This window comes from Oncorhynchus masou, chromosome 11, assembly GCF_036934945.1.
Source record: "Oncorhynchus masou masou isolate Uvic2021 chromosome 11, UVic_Omas_1.1, whole genome shotgun sequence".
Taxonomy (NCBI): Eukaryota; Metazoa; Chordata; class Actinopteri; order Salmoniformes; family Salmonidae; genus Oncorhynchus; species Oncorhynchus masou.
In genome coordinates, this window is record NC_088222.1 from 9,586,871 (window position 1) to 9,604,853 (window position 17,983).

The 17,983-nt window shown below is 42.1% G+C and overlaps 2 protein-coding genes across 2 annotated transcripts in view; one reads left to right on the plus strand and one right to left on the minus strand.

Moving 5' to 3' along the window:
• Window positions 1–807: 807 nt before the first annotated feature.
• esm1 (endothelial cell-specific molecule 1) lies at window positions 808–3,141 on the minus strand. The gene is made up of 3 exons (XM_064977107.1): window positions 2,648–3,141; window positions 1,831–1,980; window positions 808–1,533 (listed from the first exon to the last, which is right to left on the minus strand). The coding sequence occupies exons 1-3, from the start codon at window positions 2,952–2,954 to the stop codon at window positions 1,451–1,453; spliced, it is 540 nt and encodes a 179-aa protein (XP_064833179.1). The 5' UTR covers window positions 2,955–3,141; the 3' UTR covers window positions 808–1,450.
• Window positions 3,142–6,406: 3,265 nt separating this feature from the next.
• The window catches only part of LOC135548087 (probable E3 ubiquitin-protein ligase HERC1), a 114,003-nt gene continuing 102,426 nt past the window's right edge, over window positions 6,407–17,983 (plus strand). The window contains 3 exon segments of the mRNA XM_064977339.1: window positions 6,407–6,709; window positions 11,935–12,134; window positions 12,392–13,183. Coding sequence (XP_064833411.1) covers window positions 11,973–12,134; window positions 12,392–13,183 — 954 coding nt within the window. The 5' untranslated portion in view covers window positions 6,407–6,709; window positions 11,935–11,972.

Below are 17,983 nucleotides of genomic sequence, written 5' to 3' on the forward strand. Positions count from 1 at the left end.
AGGTGTCAGGAAGCCCAGGAATAGGAAACAAACAAGCCTGATGCTGGAAAACAGTTGTGTTGTGTGCCGTGCTGATTCTCGGAGGTGAGGGCTAGGCTAATAACAGGCTATTTTTAACCCTGACGGGGGTATTTTCAGAGGCAGGGTGGACATAGGCCACTCAATGGAGGTCCAAGAGTTCCATGAGTTCCAAAGTGATTCAATTGAGAGACAATAATAGGCTTTTAACTTGGCTATAAGTTATGACCAAACGGTGTCAATAAAGTTGGTAATTGGGAGACTTTTCAACCCTTTCTGTGTTTTTTTTTCAAGGAAACTTCATTAGCCCCAGAATCGACATTTTTTTTTTAAGGATGACCACAAAAGTTTCTATAAATTATGAACATACACTTCATGTTATCCATTTGGGCCAAATCTTTAGCATTTGTCAAAAAGTAGTGTGACAACTGCAGTTTTGCAGCTTCCATTGTCAGGCATCGAATGCCTCGTGATATCAATATAATAATGTTGCATTCAGATAAGACATAGCTTTGCAGATTCATTTAATGTCCTTGTGGTTTTTCTAGAAAAGGTAGCCTAGCGGTTAAGAATGTTGAAGCTGGTACCCGAAAGGTCGCCGAATCGAACCTCCACGCCCGGCCATGTGCCCTTGAGCAAGGTACTTAACCCTAATTGCTCTTGTAAAAGACGCTCTGGATAAGAACGTCTGCTAAATGTTTCTTTCTCTTTATGTAGACTGACATCTTTAATAACATAGGAGGGAAATAAACCGCAATGACTAAACACAGGGCTTCAAACTGATTTTTTTCCAGGTCAACTTTGGTTTATTTGTAAGACCATACTGTACATTGGCAGGTGATATGACACATATATATATATTGATCCATGTGGTCACAGGTGAAAGAAAAATAAGAGATTCTCAGTAAAGAACAATCAATCAATCAAACAAACAAACAAACAAACAATTCAAAGCGCAGATCACAGCAGATACTTCTAGAAGAAATGGATGAGACAATATATTATTCATTATTTTATATCCCTGGGGGGGGGGGGGTCATATCATATCAGCACAACATTTTCACATCATTTGATTGAACCAAATGATCTCAATTATGAAGAAGTGAATGCAGCATTGCTAGAGTGCTAGCTCATCATAGAGGTCATCATAGACATTCTAGATATATTCATACTTTGTATAAAAGTAGAATAAACATATATTTGAACTTTGGTACATTTTTCCTCCCTTCGTTTGGTACAACACAACTCTTATGACATGATGGGGCACTGGTATAAAATAGAAACACCACAACAGAGATGCTCAAAACATTCAATAATCTTGTAGAAAATGTGTTTTCTTAATAATACATAATAAAATATATCCTCCAATCATTTAATTTACTACTATGCTTTCTACATTTACACAGAATAAACTAAGTGTTGATAATGAGTGTCAGCGAGGTGTTAACCACTTTGGAGCAGTGGATCGTTCCCCATTCAGACTGGTGCTGTCATCTCCTGAACCAATCTCACCTCCTGAAAATGAGAAATATCACCAGGTCAATATCTATTTAATGTGATGTGACAACAGCAAACACTTCACAGAGATACACAAGCTGGGTTTCTTTAACTGGGTTGCTTCAGTGCTACTCCACATTGTGTATCCAAAACATGCTCAAATGGATTTGCTGTTTTAGCTCTACAGTTTCTCAGACCAAACCTTTCAACCCGGGTTTAAAAGCACTGGATAATCTCCATTGGAAGTGGTTCATAGTGCAGAATCTGTGTCCCATAGGGTGGCTCTCACATTGAAGTATTTTCTCAATCTCTTACCTGCATTGGGGTGCTGTGTCTTCAGCTTGCTGGCGATTTTGGTGAAGAATTTGAAGGTGAGGCAGGCTCCTGTCTCTCTGTCACAGATACCTCCAGCTTTGCAATGGCATGTTTTACCACACCCTACCCCATAGGTTCCATACATGCAATCTGTAAGGAAGGGAATACCATTCAATGTTATTGCACTTGCAGGAGATGGACATGATATGTACTTATAGTAGGCAATTAAATTATCACCCATTAGACAAACAAAGTACCGAGTGGGGATGTCAACGGGCCACATAGATGTATTTTCTATTCTATTCTGTTCTGTTCTATAGGTCCATGATCCTTTGCTCTTTGTCAGATCTGCATTATAGTGATGTAAGACTACATATTACAGTTCTCTTCACCACTATCAGCATGAGCAGAGATAGTAAACATTCCAAATTCGAAAAACTTTGCATCCAAAAAGGCCACAGTGAAAGCTAAGCATAGCTTGATGTAAATACTCATATTCTACATGAAGCGTGTCATAGTAGTCGTCGTTTTCATTACGGTAACTTTTAGGAATGCTATGAACACAGAAACTATAGATCCCTTTGGAAAAACAGCAATGAAACAGTCAGGCTAAGCGTGAACGAAATTAAGCTTCCAGGGTGCCTTGGAATCGTTTTGGGAAGAAATAAACAGACGTAATAGTCAATATGTAACAATATGAATAGGTATCACATGTATCTAGCCTGTTATGGCATATGTATGGACTATGTACAGATTAATCACACAATTTATGATGCGCAATTGCGCATTTGATGTGTCATGGTGAATATTAGCCTACCTTTGCAGATACCATATTCATCTCCATAGTCGTCCTCATCTTTGTAGAACTCGCAGAATAATCCCGGTCCGCACTTGACTCCGTGCATCCCAGACACAGTGCGATAGCAGTGTTCCCCTCTGTCTGCCGCACAAACCTGGCAACAACCGCAGTCATCCAGCACTGTCCGTCTGCAGCGCTGCGTCAAGCCGCACAGATCCACATTGCACCGCTCCGGGCAGTTCACCGCGTACTTGACACTTGCTCCCCAAGCCTCAACATTACGCACTATGAATATGGAGAAGACTGTGAAAAGGAGAAAATACATATTTGGATAAGATTTAGCAAGGGGCGCCTTGGATGTTCAGAAGAGCTGTTCTAGGCTGACGACGTCGCTGCTTGGATGGAGTGGCTTAATTACACGAGGTTGCATGGTTATATCGGCTTAAAAACAAGTTTGTTTTTCCCCCACATGGTTTGCCCTCGTCAATTTCCTCAATCCGGTGTTGTCATCTAGTCTAGTTGCCAGCCTGTCCCCCTGTTTTAGAAATCCGGCATGGAAGTGGGAATTACACTCAACTGCCATCCAGGAATTGAAGTCTGTACAAACTGATGTCATAGTTTGTTTGTGTAGAGGAGACGGTAAGATGCCCCTTTGACCCCCCAAAGTTCCTGGTTCCTTACTTGACCCCAAGGAGACAGACAGTCAATCTAACACACACACACACACACACACACACACACACACACACACACACACACACACACACACACACACACACACACACACACACACACACACACACACACACACACACACACACACACACTTCCCCCCTCACTCTCTTTTTCTGTCTATCTGTCCGTCTGTCTATCTGCCTCTCTGTCTGCCCACCTGTCTGTATGTCTGTCTGTATATATGTCCTTCTGCATGTCTGTCTGTCGTCCGTCCGTCCATCCGCCCGCCCGTCTGTCCGTCTTTCTGTCTGTCTGTCCGCCGCCTGTCTGTATATCTGTCTGTCTGTCCGTCTGTCTGTCTGTCTGTCTGTCTGTCTGTCTGCCTGCCTGTGTGCATGTCTGTCCATCCGCCTGTCTGTTTCTCTGCCTCACTCTCTTACACAGGCACTCTTTGTATCATAAACGGTCACCGATCCTTAACAGTAGATGGCAGTATCATATAGAGGCAAAGACCACATGTAATAGACTGGTGGCAGCAGTGGGATAATCCCTGCAGTCTATTACCTGTCTCTCTGTCTCTGTCTCTCTGTAAGATCATCAGTATTATACTGTTGGAGAGAGACAGAGACAGAGACAGGTAATAGACTGCAGTGATTATCACACTGCCGCCACCAGTGTAGTAATTTAGGTGCACCAGTCAGTGCAGGACTTGGACCAGCGACCCCTTTGTTATGGGGCGGCAGGGTAGCCTAGTGGTTAGAGTGTTGGACTAGCAACCGGAAGGTTTCAAGTTCAAACCCCTGAACTTACAAGGTACAAATCTTTCATTCTGCCCCTGAACAGGCAGTTAACTCACTGTTCCTAGGCCACCATTGAAAATAAGAATTTGTTCTTAACTGATTTGCCTAGTTAAATAAAGGTAAAAATGGGGCATGTAGGCTATATCACCTGTGCCGGAGACTCAAAGGTCCTATTCTCTTGTTAGAGAGAATCAAATGTTAATAGTCACACGCTTTGTAAACAACAGGTGGAGACTAACAGCAAAATGCTTTCTTACAGGCCCTTCCCAAAAGTGTAGAATATAATAAAAAATACAATTGAAATAATAATAACAGAACAGTTGATATGACTCATGCTGCACAGGTATGTGCACATGTAGCCAGCAGATCTGACACACTTTCTTACAGCTGCTCTAGGGTCGGACAGGCTTGCTTTGAAGATTAAGACACTGTGGAGCCATAGTTTGTGCGGATTGATGTTAATTTTCTCTTCCCTCTAGTAGAATGTACACTTTTTTTGTGTGATTAAAAAAAAAAACCTGTCCAGTTGGTGGCGACAATGCACCTTTTGACAGGCCGCCCCCAGGGTTTAAGGGTAGGAAACAACACATCCGTTACACGGTGGTCCCTCAGGGGTGAGGGCTCAGCCCCTTCCTGTACTCCTTGTTCACTCCTGACTGCATGGCCAGGTACAACTCCAACACCATCATTAAGTTTGCCGATGACACAACAGTGGTAGGCCTGATCACCAACAACAACGAGACAACCTATAGAGAGGAGGTCAGAGACCTGGCCATTTGGTGCCAGGACAACAAGCTCTACCTCAATGTGATCAAGATAAAGGAGATGATTGTGGACTCCAGGAAAAGGAGGACCGAGTGCATCCCCATTCTCATCAACGGGGCTACAGTGGAGCAGGTTGAGAGCTTCAAGTTCCTTGGTGTCCACATCACCAACAAACTATCATGGTCCAAACACACCAAGACAGTCATGAAGAGGGCACTACAACACCTTTTCCCTCTCAGGAGACTGAAAAGATGTGGCATGGGTCCTCAGATCCTCAAAAGGTTCTACAGTTGCACCAACGAGAGCATCCTGACTGGTTGCATACCTGCCTGGTATGCCAACTGCTTGGCCTCCGGCCGCAAGGCACTACAGAGGGTGGTGCGTACGGCCCAGTACATGACTGGGGCCAAGCTTCCCGCCATCCAGGACCTCTATACCAGGTGTTGTGAGAGGAAGGCCATGAAAATTGTCAAATACGCCAGTCACCCTAGTCAGTCTGTTCTCTCTGCTACCGCACGGCAAATGGTAACGGAGTGCCAAGTCTAGGTCCAAAAAGCTTCTTAACAGTTTCTACCCCCAAGCCATAAAACTCCTGAACAGCTAATCAAAGGGCTACCAAGACCCCTCTTGTATGCTGCTGCTACTCTTTTCTTATTATCTACGCATGGTCATTTTAACTCTACCTACATGTACATATTACCTCAATTACCTCAACTATCCGGTGCCCCCGCACATTAACTCTGTACTGTTACCTCCTGCATGTAGCCTCACTATTGTTATTTTACTGCTGCTGTTTAATTATTTGTTATTTATATTTTCTATTTTTCTACATATCTTTCTTCTTAACTTCTTTAAGCATTGTTGGTTTCACTGTAAGGTCTACTACACCTGTTGTATTCAGCATTTCACTGTAAGGTCTACTACACCTGTTGCATTCAGCATTTCACTGTAAGGTCTACTCCACCTGTTGTATTCAGCATTTCACTGTAAGGTCTACTACACCTGTTGAATTCAGCATTTCACTGTAAGGTCTACTACACCTGTTGTATTCATCATTTCACTGTAAGGTCTACTACACCTGCAATATTCAGCATTTCACTGTAAGGTCTACTACACATGTAGTATTCAGCATTTCACTGTAAGGTCTACTACACCTGTAATATTCAGCATTTTACTGTAAGGTCTACTACACCTGTAGTATTCAGCATTTCACTGTAAGGTCTACTACACCTGTAATATTCAGCATTTCACTGTAAGGTCTACCTCACATGTAGTATTCAGCATTTCACTGTAAGGTCTACTACACCTGTAATATTCAGCATTTCACTGTAAGGTCTACTACACCTGTAGTATTCAGCATTTCACTGTAAGGTCTACTACACCTGTTGTATTCAGCATTTCACTGACTTGCCTAGTTAAATAAAGGTGAAATAAAACATACATTATCTGTATTTTGCCAATAAACCCGAAGAAGAATATTGGTCTCGCGTTACGTTTTCCGTGTGTTCTCGCTGACGCCCAGGCATGAAGGGCTGTGCTTTTCCTATGGTGCTGTTTTTCATGGCAACCAGGCACAATACTGTTGTTTCGTCCTGGCGAGACCGAAAACATTTTGCCGGTGCCGTGTCGGAGACCGACTTAATAGAAACCTGGATGTCTTAACTTGTTACTTATTTGTATTCATTAATTATAGATAAATAATTATTTGTAAAACTTGTTTTTTCCCGTTAGCTGTCAACTGCAGTGGCACTGTAACGTTAGTTGCCAGCTGTAGCTAACGTTAGCTAACTGAGCGTACGAGGAAAGCAGAGACCGGGTGTGAATACCACTGACAACAGAGGTAGGGTTTTATTTTGAATGCATTTGTGTATGCAGTGTGTGTCGCTATGCATATAGAAAATCACCGTTACACAACATTTTGTGTTACAAAAACAACAATTGTTGATAGCTAGCTAACTTGGCTTGTTGCTAGCTAGCAATGCTGTCTAATGTCAGAATGACACAGTGCAGTCTGTACAGCCGTATCCTATTAGTCAAGATGGCTAACTATAGCTAGGTTGAGTTTGGTTAAAGAGCAGTTGTCAAGCTAGCTAGATAGAAAGCTAAGACCTGATAGGACAGTAGCTAGCTACTGGCTTTCTGCAACATAATACAGAGCTGCTAACGTTACACAATGCAGATCTGGTGCTGATTAGAAAATGACAGCTGTCACTCTACCACATCTGTGAGTAGTTTAGGTATTGTATTGTACCTATGCAAGTTAGTTAGCTTTTACTGTTGCTAACTGTTTAGAATACCCAGCTAGTCAATGTGATTGCAAGGATAAAAGCGACCAGAATCCACTTTCGTCACCCTGTGCCGTGTATGCCTTGCAAAACAACAATGTGAGTTTTTTTCCCAGCTGAATTTGTTTTCAGGAGCACATGGTCATCTTGTAGTAGATTAGCTACACTTTGAAACAGAGGTGATACAGTATGTAAACACTTCCATACAGTCATTACACAGTAGGTAGTGTAAAACATAGAACACAGAATTTTCGTCCAACCCATCCTTCCTAAATTCGCCCACCTTTCTCAATCAATGAGAGAAGATTTGAAATAGTCAAGATGGCGACATCTACTACATGTCTACTACATTAGCAGTTGACATTTTCTCACACTCACTGATTGTTTTCTGCTTACTGAAAGCCTGTCTGCAATGCCAGGATACCTGGGGGAATAGCTATCAAATTCAAACCTGTCTTTCAAGTCACAGTCATGTCCTTTGTGTTTGAATGTTAGTCATGCACTCTCATATTGTGGTCTTCTGATGACAGAAGACTATTCAGAGAAAAGTGATCAGCTTTCCACAAACCTCTGTCACAGATTCTTTGCTTCATGTAGCCTCAAGGTTAGAGCATTGGGCCAGTAACTGAAAGTTTGCTGGTTCAAATACTGGAGCCAACAAGGTGAAAAAAAATACATGTATGTATGTATGTATGTATGTATGTATGTATGTGTGTGTGTATGTGTGTATGTTTTAGTGCCCTCTAGCAAGGCACTTAACACTAGTTGCTCCAGGGGTGCTGTCCAATAGTGACCCTGGCTGTGACCCCACTTGGGTGCCTGGGGGAGTTGGAATATGCCATTTTTTAAAATTTTTATTTATTTATTTTTATTACACACTTATAAATAAAGGCACCTCTCTAATGATAATAATAATTGTTGTCTCAGTTGATACAGTTGCCAGTGGTTTGTTGACAATGAGGAATCATGCCATTGTTGTCGTGTCATTCGTCCCACCCCATCATGCATTGATTTTAGGCCATTTTGCAGCTGAATTTAACCGTACTGTAGCTTACTGTTGCATCTCGGCTTAGCAACTGTTAGCTAGTCCTAGGGTATGTTGAAATCTGACATAGGGATTGAGCGATAGACATTATTTACTGCTTTAATGAGGCAATTCTCGTATGAAAAGCTTGCTTCCCGCTTATGGCTAGAAAGAAGCTTGTTCAGGCCACTGTTCTCTCTGTAATTGATTATGGTGACTTGTTGTATATGCATGCAACCTTTTCCATCTTAGAGACTGGACTCTTTATCAATCATCCTCGCGCTTTATTACAAATGTCAAGTCACTCACCCACCATTGCACCTTGTACCAAATGGTAGGTTAGACCTCAATTTATATGCACAGAAAGATACATTTGTATGTGTTCATCTACAAAGCTCTTTTGGGTAAACTCCTTCTTCATTTCTGCAGTCTGGTCTCCTTCACCACCAGCAGTTACCATACCCGGTCTGCTAGGTGGTTGCTTCTTAAAGTTCCCAGGACATTCACAGTATTAGACAAGACTGCCTTCTCTTCTTGTGCACCAGAAGCATGGAATAGTCTACAATCCATGCTTCATCTAGATATGTTAGTGCCACTGAATGAATTAAAAATCTTGTTGTGAGACTGTTACAGAGGAGTTTTTTTTTAGGCTGGATCATGTGTTGTATTGTATCGTTGTATGTTTTAGTTCTGTAATGTACTGATTGTTGCTGCCTTCTTGGCCAGGTCTCCCTTGAAAAAGAGACTCTGGGTCTCAATGGCCTTTTCCTGGTTAAATAAAGGTTAAATATAGTTTTATTTATATATTAACTCCATTAGCTAGTTTCATGGACACCAATTATGTCTGGTTTGAGAAAATTAGACCTGGTTCTAGACAAAAAAAAAAAATACTTAGCTCCAATTGACAATTTGTATTGAACATACTTTTTAGGACTAGGCCTAATTAGTGTCTGGGAAACCGGCCCTATGGTCTGTTATTTCAACACTCTGTGTATGACGACCCAAGTGTTGTTGCCACCGGTCACCTTACTATTTGCCTTTTATTATTAGTAACATGTAACCTAACCTGCACATTTTGCTCTTGCATATAGTAAATAATCAGAGACCGCCTGACCAGTCTGGAGCTGTAGGTCAACCTGATACTAGACAAAGTGTGAGGCCTCTCCAATTGACATTCATTTTAATAATGATACCCCTCCCCCTCCCTCATGCCCAATATAGGTCCGTCTGTTGATCCAGATGGTTGGTCAGGTGCTGGTTCAGGGATGTCGCAGAGTCAGCCAGGGAGGGCTAGGTTAGGCCTGACTAGCTATGTCAAGAACTTTACTGTATCGTTGTTGCCTCTCTTATTTGTCGCTTCCTGTTATTTTTGTCCCCTGGAAACCATAAAGGCTGTGCTCTAGGCAAGCTGCCTGCCTCATGCCCGACTGTTGAGCTGCAAAGAGAGAAGAGGCTCACTCTCAGACATTAGTCGGCCCATAGCTAGCTCTCACTTCACTAATGCTGCATCATGTTAATGTATTACAGTAAGAGTTCAAGTTCTATGTAGGCTGATGAAAGTCCTAATGCACTGTGCATCGAGTTCAATTGTCTGTTGTGATGTTACTGAGGAATCTCAACACTCCGCGTACAAGTACAAGGCAGAGTTGAGCGGCAACGAGTGTGGGTGGACTGAAGCTCCGACTATATCGAGTCACTGTCAGTCGATACTTGAAAAAAAATGTCAAATCTTAAACCCTTACTGTGTACTGTTTAAAGCTGGGCTCGTATTTGTTTGCTGAAATCCATAGTTTAAAAAAATAAACTTGAGTCAAATACAACCACTGACTGTTTCCTAGTTTCTGTTGCTCTAAAATGGCTCTAAGACACAGTGTAATCAATGTAATCTGACAATCAGTTGACGCATGCACTGAGTTGTCATTTTAGAGTGAGGAAAAGAAGAAAACGGTCGGTGGTTGTATTTGACTCCAGTATGAAAGTATGGATGCCCCATACCCTCCGCTAGACCAGAGAGAGACTACTGTGCTGGACTGTCTCATCCAAGCTACGGTGTTGGCCTCTGGGCATTGTAGAGACTGAGGGAAATTAAGAGACTCTCAAGCTATTGACCAGTTCAAGGGGATAGTTGCAATATTACCCTAGGCATTGGCAGCACTTGGAATACAAGTATACTCCAAGACTAACAATAACACAATTAAACTCTTATTACCCTGCTCTTACCTTTATCAGCAATAATAACATCATTTGACATGCTTTGTTTGCTCACATGATCACGTCTTAGGCCTATTATCAATATTATCAATAGGCCTGCTGTGGTTTTTTGCTGTGTAGCTTAATGGAGTTCAAGGCTTGTGATCAGAGAGGGGTGTTGTACTAAGCAGTGTTTGTAAGCAGTAGATTGTAGAACAAGACGTCTGGAAGGTTAGTTGGCTAGACATAGAGGGTTAAGAAGGGACTGGGTTCAATGGGATAGTGTGTCATACATTCATGGTCATGTGCCTACTGCCCTGCTGCTAGACGTAGCCTTGCCGTGCTGTGGCGTGACACTGAAACAGAATGTATTTCAAATGGAGAATCATATTTCCGTACTACTGGTACTTTCCAGCTGCTGACCAGTGACTGCTGCCACCAACTGTAATGTAAATGAATTATTTACAAGTCACAGCCCCATATCGATCAGATCAAGACGAGGGATTCCTTTACTAAAAGGCCTTGACTCCAAGGACATTTCAGTTAAGCTATTTTCATGTCATCTCATGTCCTAAGAAGACTTTCAGACCACTTTAAATCAGATTCAAGTTTCAGTGTTTTAATTAAGGATCCGCCCCCCCCTTATTTTCACCTAAAATGACATACTCAAATCTAACTGCCTGTAGCTCAGGACCTGAAGCAAGGATATGCATATTCTTGGTACCATTTGAACGGAAACACTTTGAAGTTTGTGGAAATGTGGAACTAATGTAGGAGAATATAACACATTAGATCTGGTAAAAGATAATACAAAGAAAAAACATGTGCTTTTTTTGTATTTTTTTTTGTACCATCATTTTTGAAATGCGAAAGGCCATAGTGGATTATTCCAGCCCAGGTGCAATTTAGATGTTGTCCACTAGATGGCAGCAGTGTATGTGCAATGTTTTAGACTGATCAAATGAACTATTGCATTTCTGTTCAAAATGTTGTATCAAGACTGCCTGAATGTGCCTAATTGATTTATTAATACATTTTCAAGTCCATAACTGTGCACTCTCCTCAAACAATAGCATGGAAATATTTCACTGTAATATCTACTGTAAATTGGACCGTGCAGTTAGCTTAAAATCTTGTTAATCTTTCTGCCAATATCAGATATGTCTATGTCCTGGGAAGTGTTCTTGTTACTTACAACCCCATGCTAATCGCATTAGCCTACGTTAGCTCAACCTTCCCGCGGGGGACCCACTGATCCTGTAGAGGTTTTAATGTGCTAAGCTTTCGTTCAACGCAACTTTCGTCGGGGCATATAGCCAAATACAGTGATAGGCCATAGCCATTTCATAGCGGTGGTGTTTAATAATTGTACCTTATAACCTAATTATACTGTATGAACCAAGGTGTTTTCTCTCTCTCCTTCGGTCCCGTCCCTGACAGCTGCAATAACTCCAGTGTAGATAATGATCAGGAGAAATGCTGCCTTGATTTTGGTATCTATAGCTTGTAGTCTAACCTTATTAACCAAGGTGCTTTCTCTTTCTCCCCTTCATCTGTTCCTGACAGCTGTAATAACTCCACAGTGTAGATAATGATCAGGAGAAATGGTGCCTTGCCAGACCCACGTGATGCTGAAGTGGCAGGAGCATCTGAACAGCTCCTGGGCGGCGGAGGACAGCCAGACGGCCACGCGCCAGGGGGCTGCAGGACTCTACGCCAAACTGCTACACAATAAGGAGGTGGTGGGGGTGGCCCAGCCTGTAATGGTAAAGGGACAGAACGTGCTCAACTCCTATCCTCTTGCATATATTATATAGCCTGAGTTCCAGTCCGTTTGTGTTCTCATGCCAAACCCCCTGTCACTCATTGTCATGACAATAACAGCAATGGAGCTGGCAAGAGCACAGACTGATCTGGGACCAGGCTCAATATTAGGAAGGTGTTCCCAATGTTTGGTGTACTCTGTGTATATTCAAAATGCTTGAATATAAGTTGCAATTGAAGGGTTTGTTTTTAATTTCAGGACTTGATTGGCCCGCGCCTGCCAGACTTCCAGTATGAGTCCAGTGCTGCTGAGGAGCGGGAGGAGTACCTGTCGTCGTTACTCCACAGCCAGCGCTGCCTGGCCCACCGAGTGCTGGCCCGGACCCCCTATGCCCTGGGCCTGCACCACCGCCTCGTGGTCCTCCAGCGGATATACTACGCCCTCCACAGCAAGTACCACGACCGCTTCCGGGCACCTGCTCCCCCTCAGACCATGACTAGCCAGGACAGCGGGGCCATGGAGCCTGCCTCAGAGCCCTGGCTGCCTGGAGGAGGGTCCAGAGTTAAATCAGGGACGGACGTTCTGATTGAGATGGGCGTACGGACAGGACTGAGTCTCCTCTTCGCCCTGCTGCAGCAGAACTGGCGGTACGCCCGTGAGGACCCCGGAGTGGCGCTGTGTAACGATGTGTTGGCTACCGCTTCCTCTGTCCTAGCCTCCCTGCCTCCTCTGTCTCTGGCCAACGAGAACAAGATCCCAGCGGTGGGATTGGACTGCCTGGCCCAAGTGGCAGACTTCCTGAAGAAGACGTCTGTGAGCTCTGGGAGTGGAGGGGCAGATCGGGCGGGACGCAGGCTGGCTCTGGAGCTGCTGCTGGGCCTGGCTGTACAGAGGGGCTCCCTGAGATTCCTGCTGGAGTGGGTGGAGGTGGCTCTGGCTGCCTCCTCTTCCTCTATAACTTCCTCCACGGGGTCACAACAGTTACAGTCAGAGGGAGGAGTAGGCTATGACCTCATCTATCAAACACTTCTTCAAATGAGGCAATACTCGGTATGTATGTTCCCTCACCTTGACCTTCTCCTTTCTATTCAGGGTAGGTTTCATCAATAATAGCAGTGATCATGTTCTGCTATTTATATAGATTATGGGGGCATCCCAAATGCTATAGCGGCTCAGGTAAAAAGATGTGTACTATATAGGGAATAGGGCTCAGGTAAAAAGTAGTGTACTATATAGGGAATAGGGCTCAGGTCAAAAGTATTGTACTATATAGGGAATAGGGGGCCTTTTGGTACCCCTAAAGTCTAATGCTGAGGGGGGTTCTACTAAGCTAACATATGGAATTCTTTTACGATGGTCATACCCAAGGATCATTTAGCGATTTAATTTAGTATTTTAGGACCCCTTTAGGGTCTGTAATTTTTATCATAGGTTCGCTTCAACTGTGAGAGACGGAATCTAAAACAAAATTCCAGAAAATCACATTGTATGATTTTTAAGTAATTAATTTCCATTTTATTGCATGACATAAGTATGAATTATTATTATTATTATTATTAAATATATAAAACATACAAATACATATGGAATCATGTAGTAACCAAAAAAGTGTAACAGAAATGTATATAATTGATTCTACAATGTAGAGAATAGTAAAAAATAAAATAAAGGAAACCCGTGAGTAGTTATGTTCAAACTTTTAACTGGTACTGTATATAAAAAAAATTGAAATAAAGAAATATATTATAATTTGATCAAACATTGAATTTTGGCTTACTGCTATTAGCCAATTTTAACGCAATGAATAACAGATTCGTAGATAGAAAACATAGTCAAAATCAAATCAAAATGATGTTATTTTTTACATGTCTGTCCTATACCTGAGCGATTATAAGAAAGATCAGTAAATTATTTATATACATTCGTAAAGTATTGTAAAATGTATTAAATAAAAAAAAATCCTCATCAATCTACACACAATAACCAATAATAAAGCTTAGACAGGTTTTTAGAAATGTTTGCAAACTATAACTCTTCAAACCTTTTGCTATAAGACTAAACATTTGGCTCAGGTGGATCCTGTTTACGTTGATCATCCTGAAGTTGTTTCTACAACTTGGTTGGAGTCCACCTGTGGTAAATTCAATAGATTGGATATGATTTGGAAAGGTACAGGTCTGTATGTGGTCCCACAGTTGACAGTGCATGTCAGAGCAAAAACCAGGTTGAATGAGTTGTCCGTAGAGCTCTGAGACAGGATTGTGTCAAGTCACAGATCTGGGGAAGGGTACCAACTAGAGGTCGACCGATTATGATTTTTCAATACCAATACCGATTATTGGAGGACCAAAAAAGCCGATACCGATTAATCGGCCGATTTATAATTTAAAAAACATAATGACAATTACAACAATACTGAATGAACACTTATTTTAACTTAATATAATACATCAATAAAATCTATTTAGCCTCAAGTAAATAATGAAACAGGTTCAATTTGGTTTAAATAATGCAAAAACAAAGTGTTGGAGAAGAAAGTAAAAGTGCAATATGTGCTGTGTAAGAAAGCTAACGTTTCAGTTCCTTGCTCAGAACATGAGAACATATGAAAGCTGGTGGTTCCTTTTAACATGAGTCTTCAATATTCCCAGGTAAGAAGCTTTTAGGTTGTAGTTATTATAGGAATTATACGACTATTTCCCTCTATACCATTTGTATTTCATTAACCTTTGACTATTGGATGTTCTTATAGGCACTTTAGTATTGCCAATGTAACAGTATAGCTTCCATCCCTCTCCTCGCTCCTCCCTGGGCTCGAACCAGCAACACAACGACAACAGCCACCATCGAAGCAGCGTTACCCATGCAGAGCAAGGGGAACAACTACTAGAAGACTCAGAGCGAGTGACGTTTGAAACGCTTTTAGCGAGCGCTAACTAGCTAGCCATTTCACTTCGGTTACACCAGCCTCATCTTGGGCGTTGATAGGCTTGAAGTCATAAACAGCGCAATGCTTGACGCACAACGAAGAGCTGCTGGCAAAACGCACAAAAGTGCTGTTTGAATGAATGTTTACGCGCCTGCTTCTGCCTACCACCGCTCAGTCAGATACTTAGATACTTGTATGCTTGTATGCTCAGTCAGATTATATGCAACCCAGGACACGCTAGATAATATCTAGTAATATCATCAACCATGTGTAGTTAACTAGTGATTATGATTGATTGTTTTTTATATGATAAGTTTAATGCTAGCTAGCAACTTACCTTGGCTTACTGCATTCGCGTAGCAGGCAGTCTCCTTGTGGAGGGCAACGAGAGCGAGACAGGTCGTTATTGCGTTGGACTAGTTTACTGTAAGGTTACAATATTGCATCTACCGAGCTGACAAGTTGAAAATCTGTCGTTCTGGCCCTGAACGAGGCAGTTAACCCACTGTTCCTGGGCCGTCATTGAAAATAAGAATGTGTTCTTAACTGACTTGCCTCGTTAAATGAAGGTATAAAAAAAAATCGGAAAAGCGGCGCCCAAAAATAGCGATTTCCGATTGTCGGCCCTAATTAATCAGCCATTCCGATTAATCGGTCGACCTCTAGTACCAACACATTCCTGCAGCCTTGAATGTCCCCAAGAACAGTGTCCTCCATCATTCTTAAATGGATGAATTTTGGAACCACTAAGACTCTTCCTTGAGCTGGCTGCCCGGCCAAACTGAGCAATCGGGAGAGAAGGCCTTGGTCAGGAAGGTGACCAAGAACCTGATGGTCACTATGACAGAGCTCTAGAGTTCCTTTTTAGAGATGGGAGAACCTTCCAGAAGGACTGCCATCTCTGCAGCACTCCACCAATCAGGCCTTTATGGTAGAGTGGCCAGACGGAAGCCGTTCCTCAGTAAAAAACATGACAGCCCGCTTGGAGTTTGCCAAAAGGCACCTAAAGGACTCTGACTATGAGAAACAAAATTCTCTGGCAGCATCATGCTGTGGGGATGTTTTTCAGCCGCAGAGACTGGGAGACTAGTCAGGGTCGAGGGAAAGATGAACAGAGCAAAGTATAGAGAGATCCTTGATGAAAACTTGCTCAGGACCTCAGTCTGGGGCGACGGTTCACCTTCCAATAAGACAACGACCCTAAGCACACAGCCAAGAAAACGCAGGAGTGGCTTCGGGCCAAGTCTCTGAATGTCCTTGAGTGGCCCAGCAGGAGCACGGATTTGAACCCGATCGAACATCTCCGGTGAAACCTGAAAATAGCTTTGTAGCAGCTCTCCCCCATGCAATCTGACAGAGCTTGAGAGGATCTGCAGAGAAGAATGGGAGAATCTTACCAAATACAGGCGTGCCAAGCTTGTAGCGTCACACCCAAGAAGACTCGAGGCTATAGTCACTGCCAAATGTGCTTCAACAAAGTACTGAGTAAAGGGTCTGAATACTTATGTAAATGTAATATTTGTTTTGTATTTGTAATACATTTGCAAAAACTACCCCATATGCCATTATGGGGAATTATGTGTAGATTGTTTAGGAAAAAACCTACTTAATCCATTTAAAAATAAGAATTTAACAAGTGACATCCATAAGGAATCACAGCTTTCACCTGGATTCACCTGGTCTGTCTCTGTCATGGAAAGAGCAGGTGTTCTTAATGTTTTGTACACTCAGTGTGTCTATTGTGGAGGGTACTAATGCAGCGAGTGGCAGCATAACATGTCCCCTCGTTGTAAATCATATTTCCTTTTTCATTTTACTGTGTATCCTGGCCTGATGCCTGGAGCTAAAAGCCTGGGCCATTCCTCAGTGTGGTGGTGCTGCCTCGTCTGTCTGTGTGTCCACTTGATTTACTAGTCACTTAATCAATAGGAAATGTTCCACAGAAAGCTTTTATCTTCTGGGTGACTTTTCAAGTGGATCTCGAAATGCAGATATATATGACACGGTGGTAATGTCCCAACAGACTGGTATTGAGATGTTATTTCTGTGGTATTGTTTTATGGTCTTCCCAACAGACTGGTATTGAGATATTATTTCTGTGGTTATTGTTTTATGGTCTTCCCAACAGACTGGTATTGAGATGTTATTTCTGTGGTATTGTTTTATGGTCTTCCCAACAGACTGGTATTGAGATATTGTTTCTGTGGTTATTGTTTTATGGTCTTCCTAACAGACTGGTATTGAGATATTGTTTCTGTGGTATTGTTTTATGGTCTTCCTAACAGACTGGTATTGAGATGTTATTGTTTTATGGTCTTCCCAACAGACTGATATTGAGATATTGTTTCTGTGGTTATTGTTTTATGGTCTTCCTAACAGACTGGTATTGAGATATTGTTTCTGTGGTATTGTTTTATGGTCTTCCTAACAGACTGGTATTGAGATGTTATTGTTTTATGGTCTTCCCAACAGACTGATATTGAGATATTGTTTCTGTGGTTATTGTTTTATGGTCTTCCCAACAGACTGGTATTGAGATATTGTTTCTGTGGTTATTGTTTTATGGTCTTCCCAACAGACTGGTATTGAGATATTGTTTCTGTGGTTATTGTTTTATGGTCTTCCTAACAGACTGGTATTGAGATGTTATTGTTTTATGGTCTTCCCAACAGACTGGTATTGAGATTTTTTATGTGGTATTGTTTTAGTGTGTTTTCTATAATTGGCGGAAGGCTATGAGAAGTAACTGAAGGATGTCAGTTGGGAACTGTTAAGGCTTCTCTTTGTAGTAAAACAGTACCTGTACCTCTTTGTCATTGTCCTTTGAGCCAAATGGACTCAATTGTCCTGGAACAGTATCCTATAATGTTCTGTAATTGTCCTGGAACAGTAGCCTATAATGTTCTGTTAGTGTTGGAATG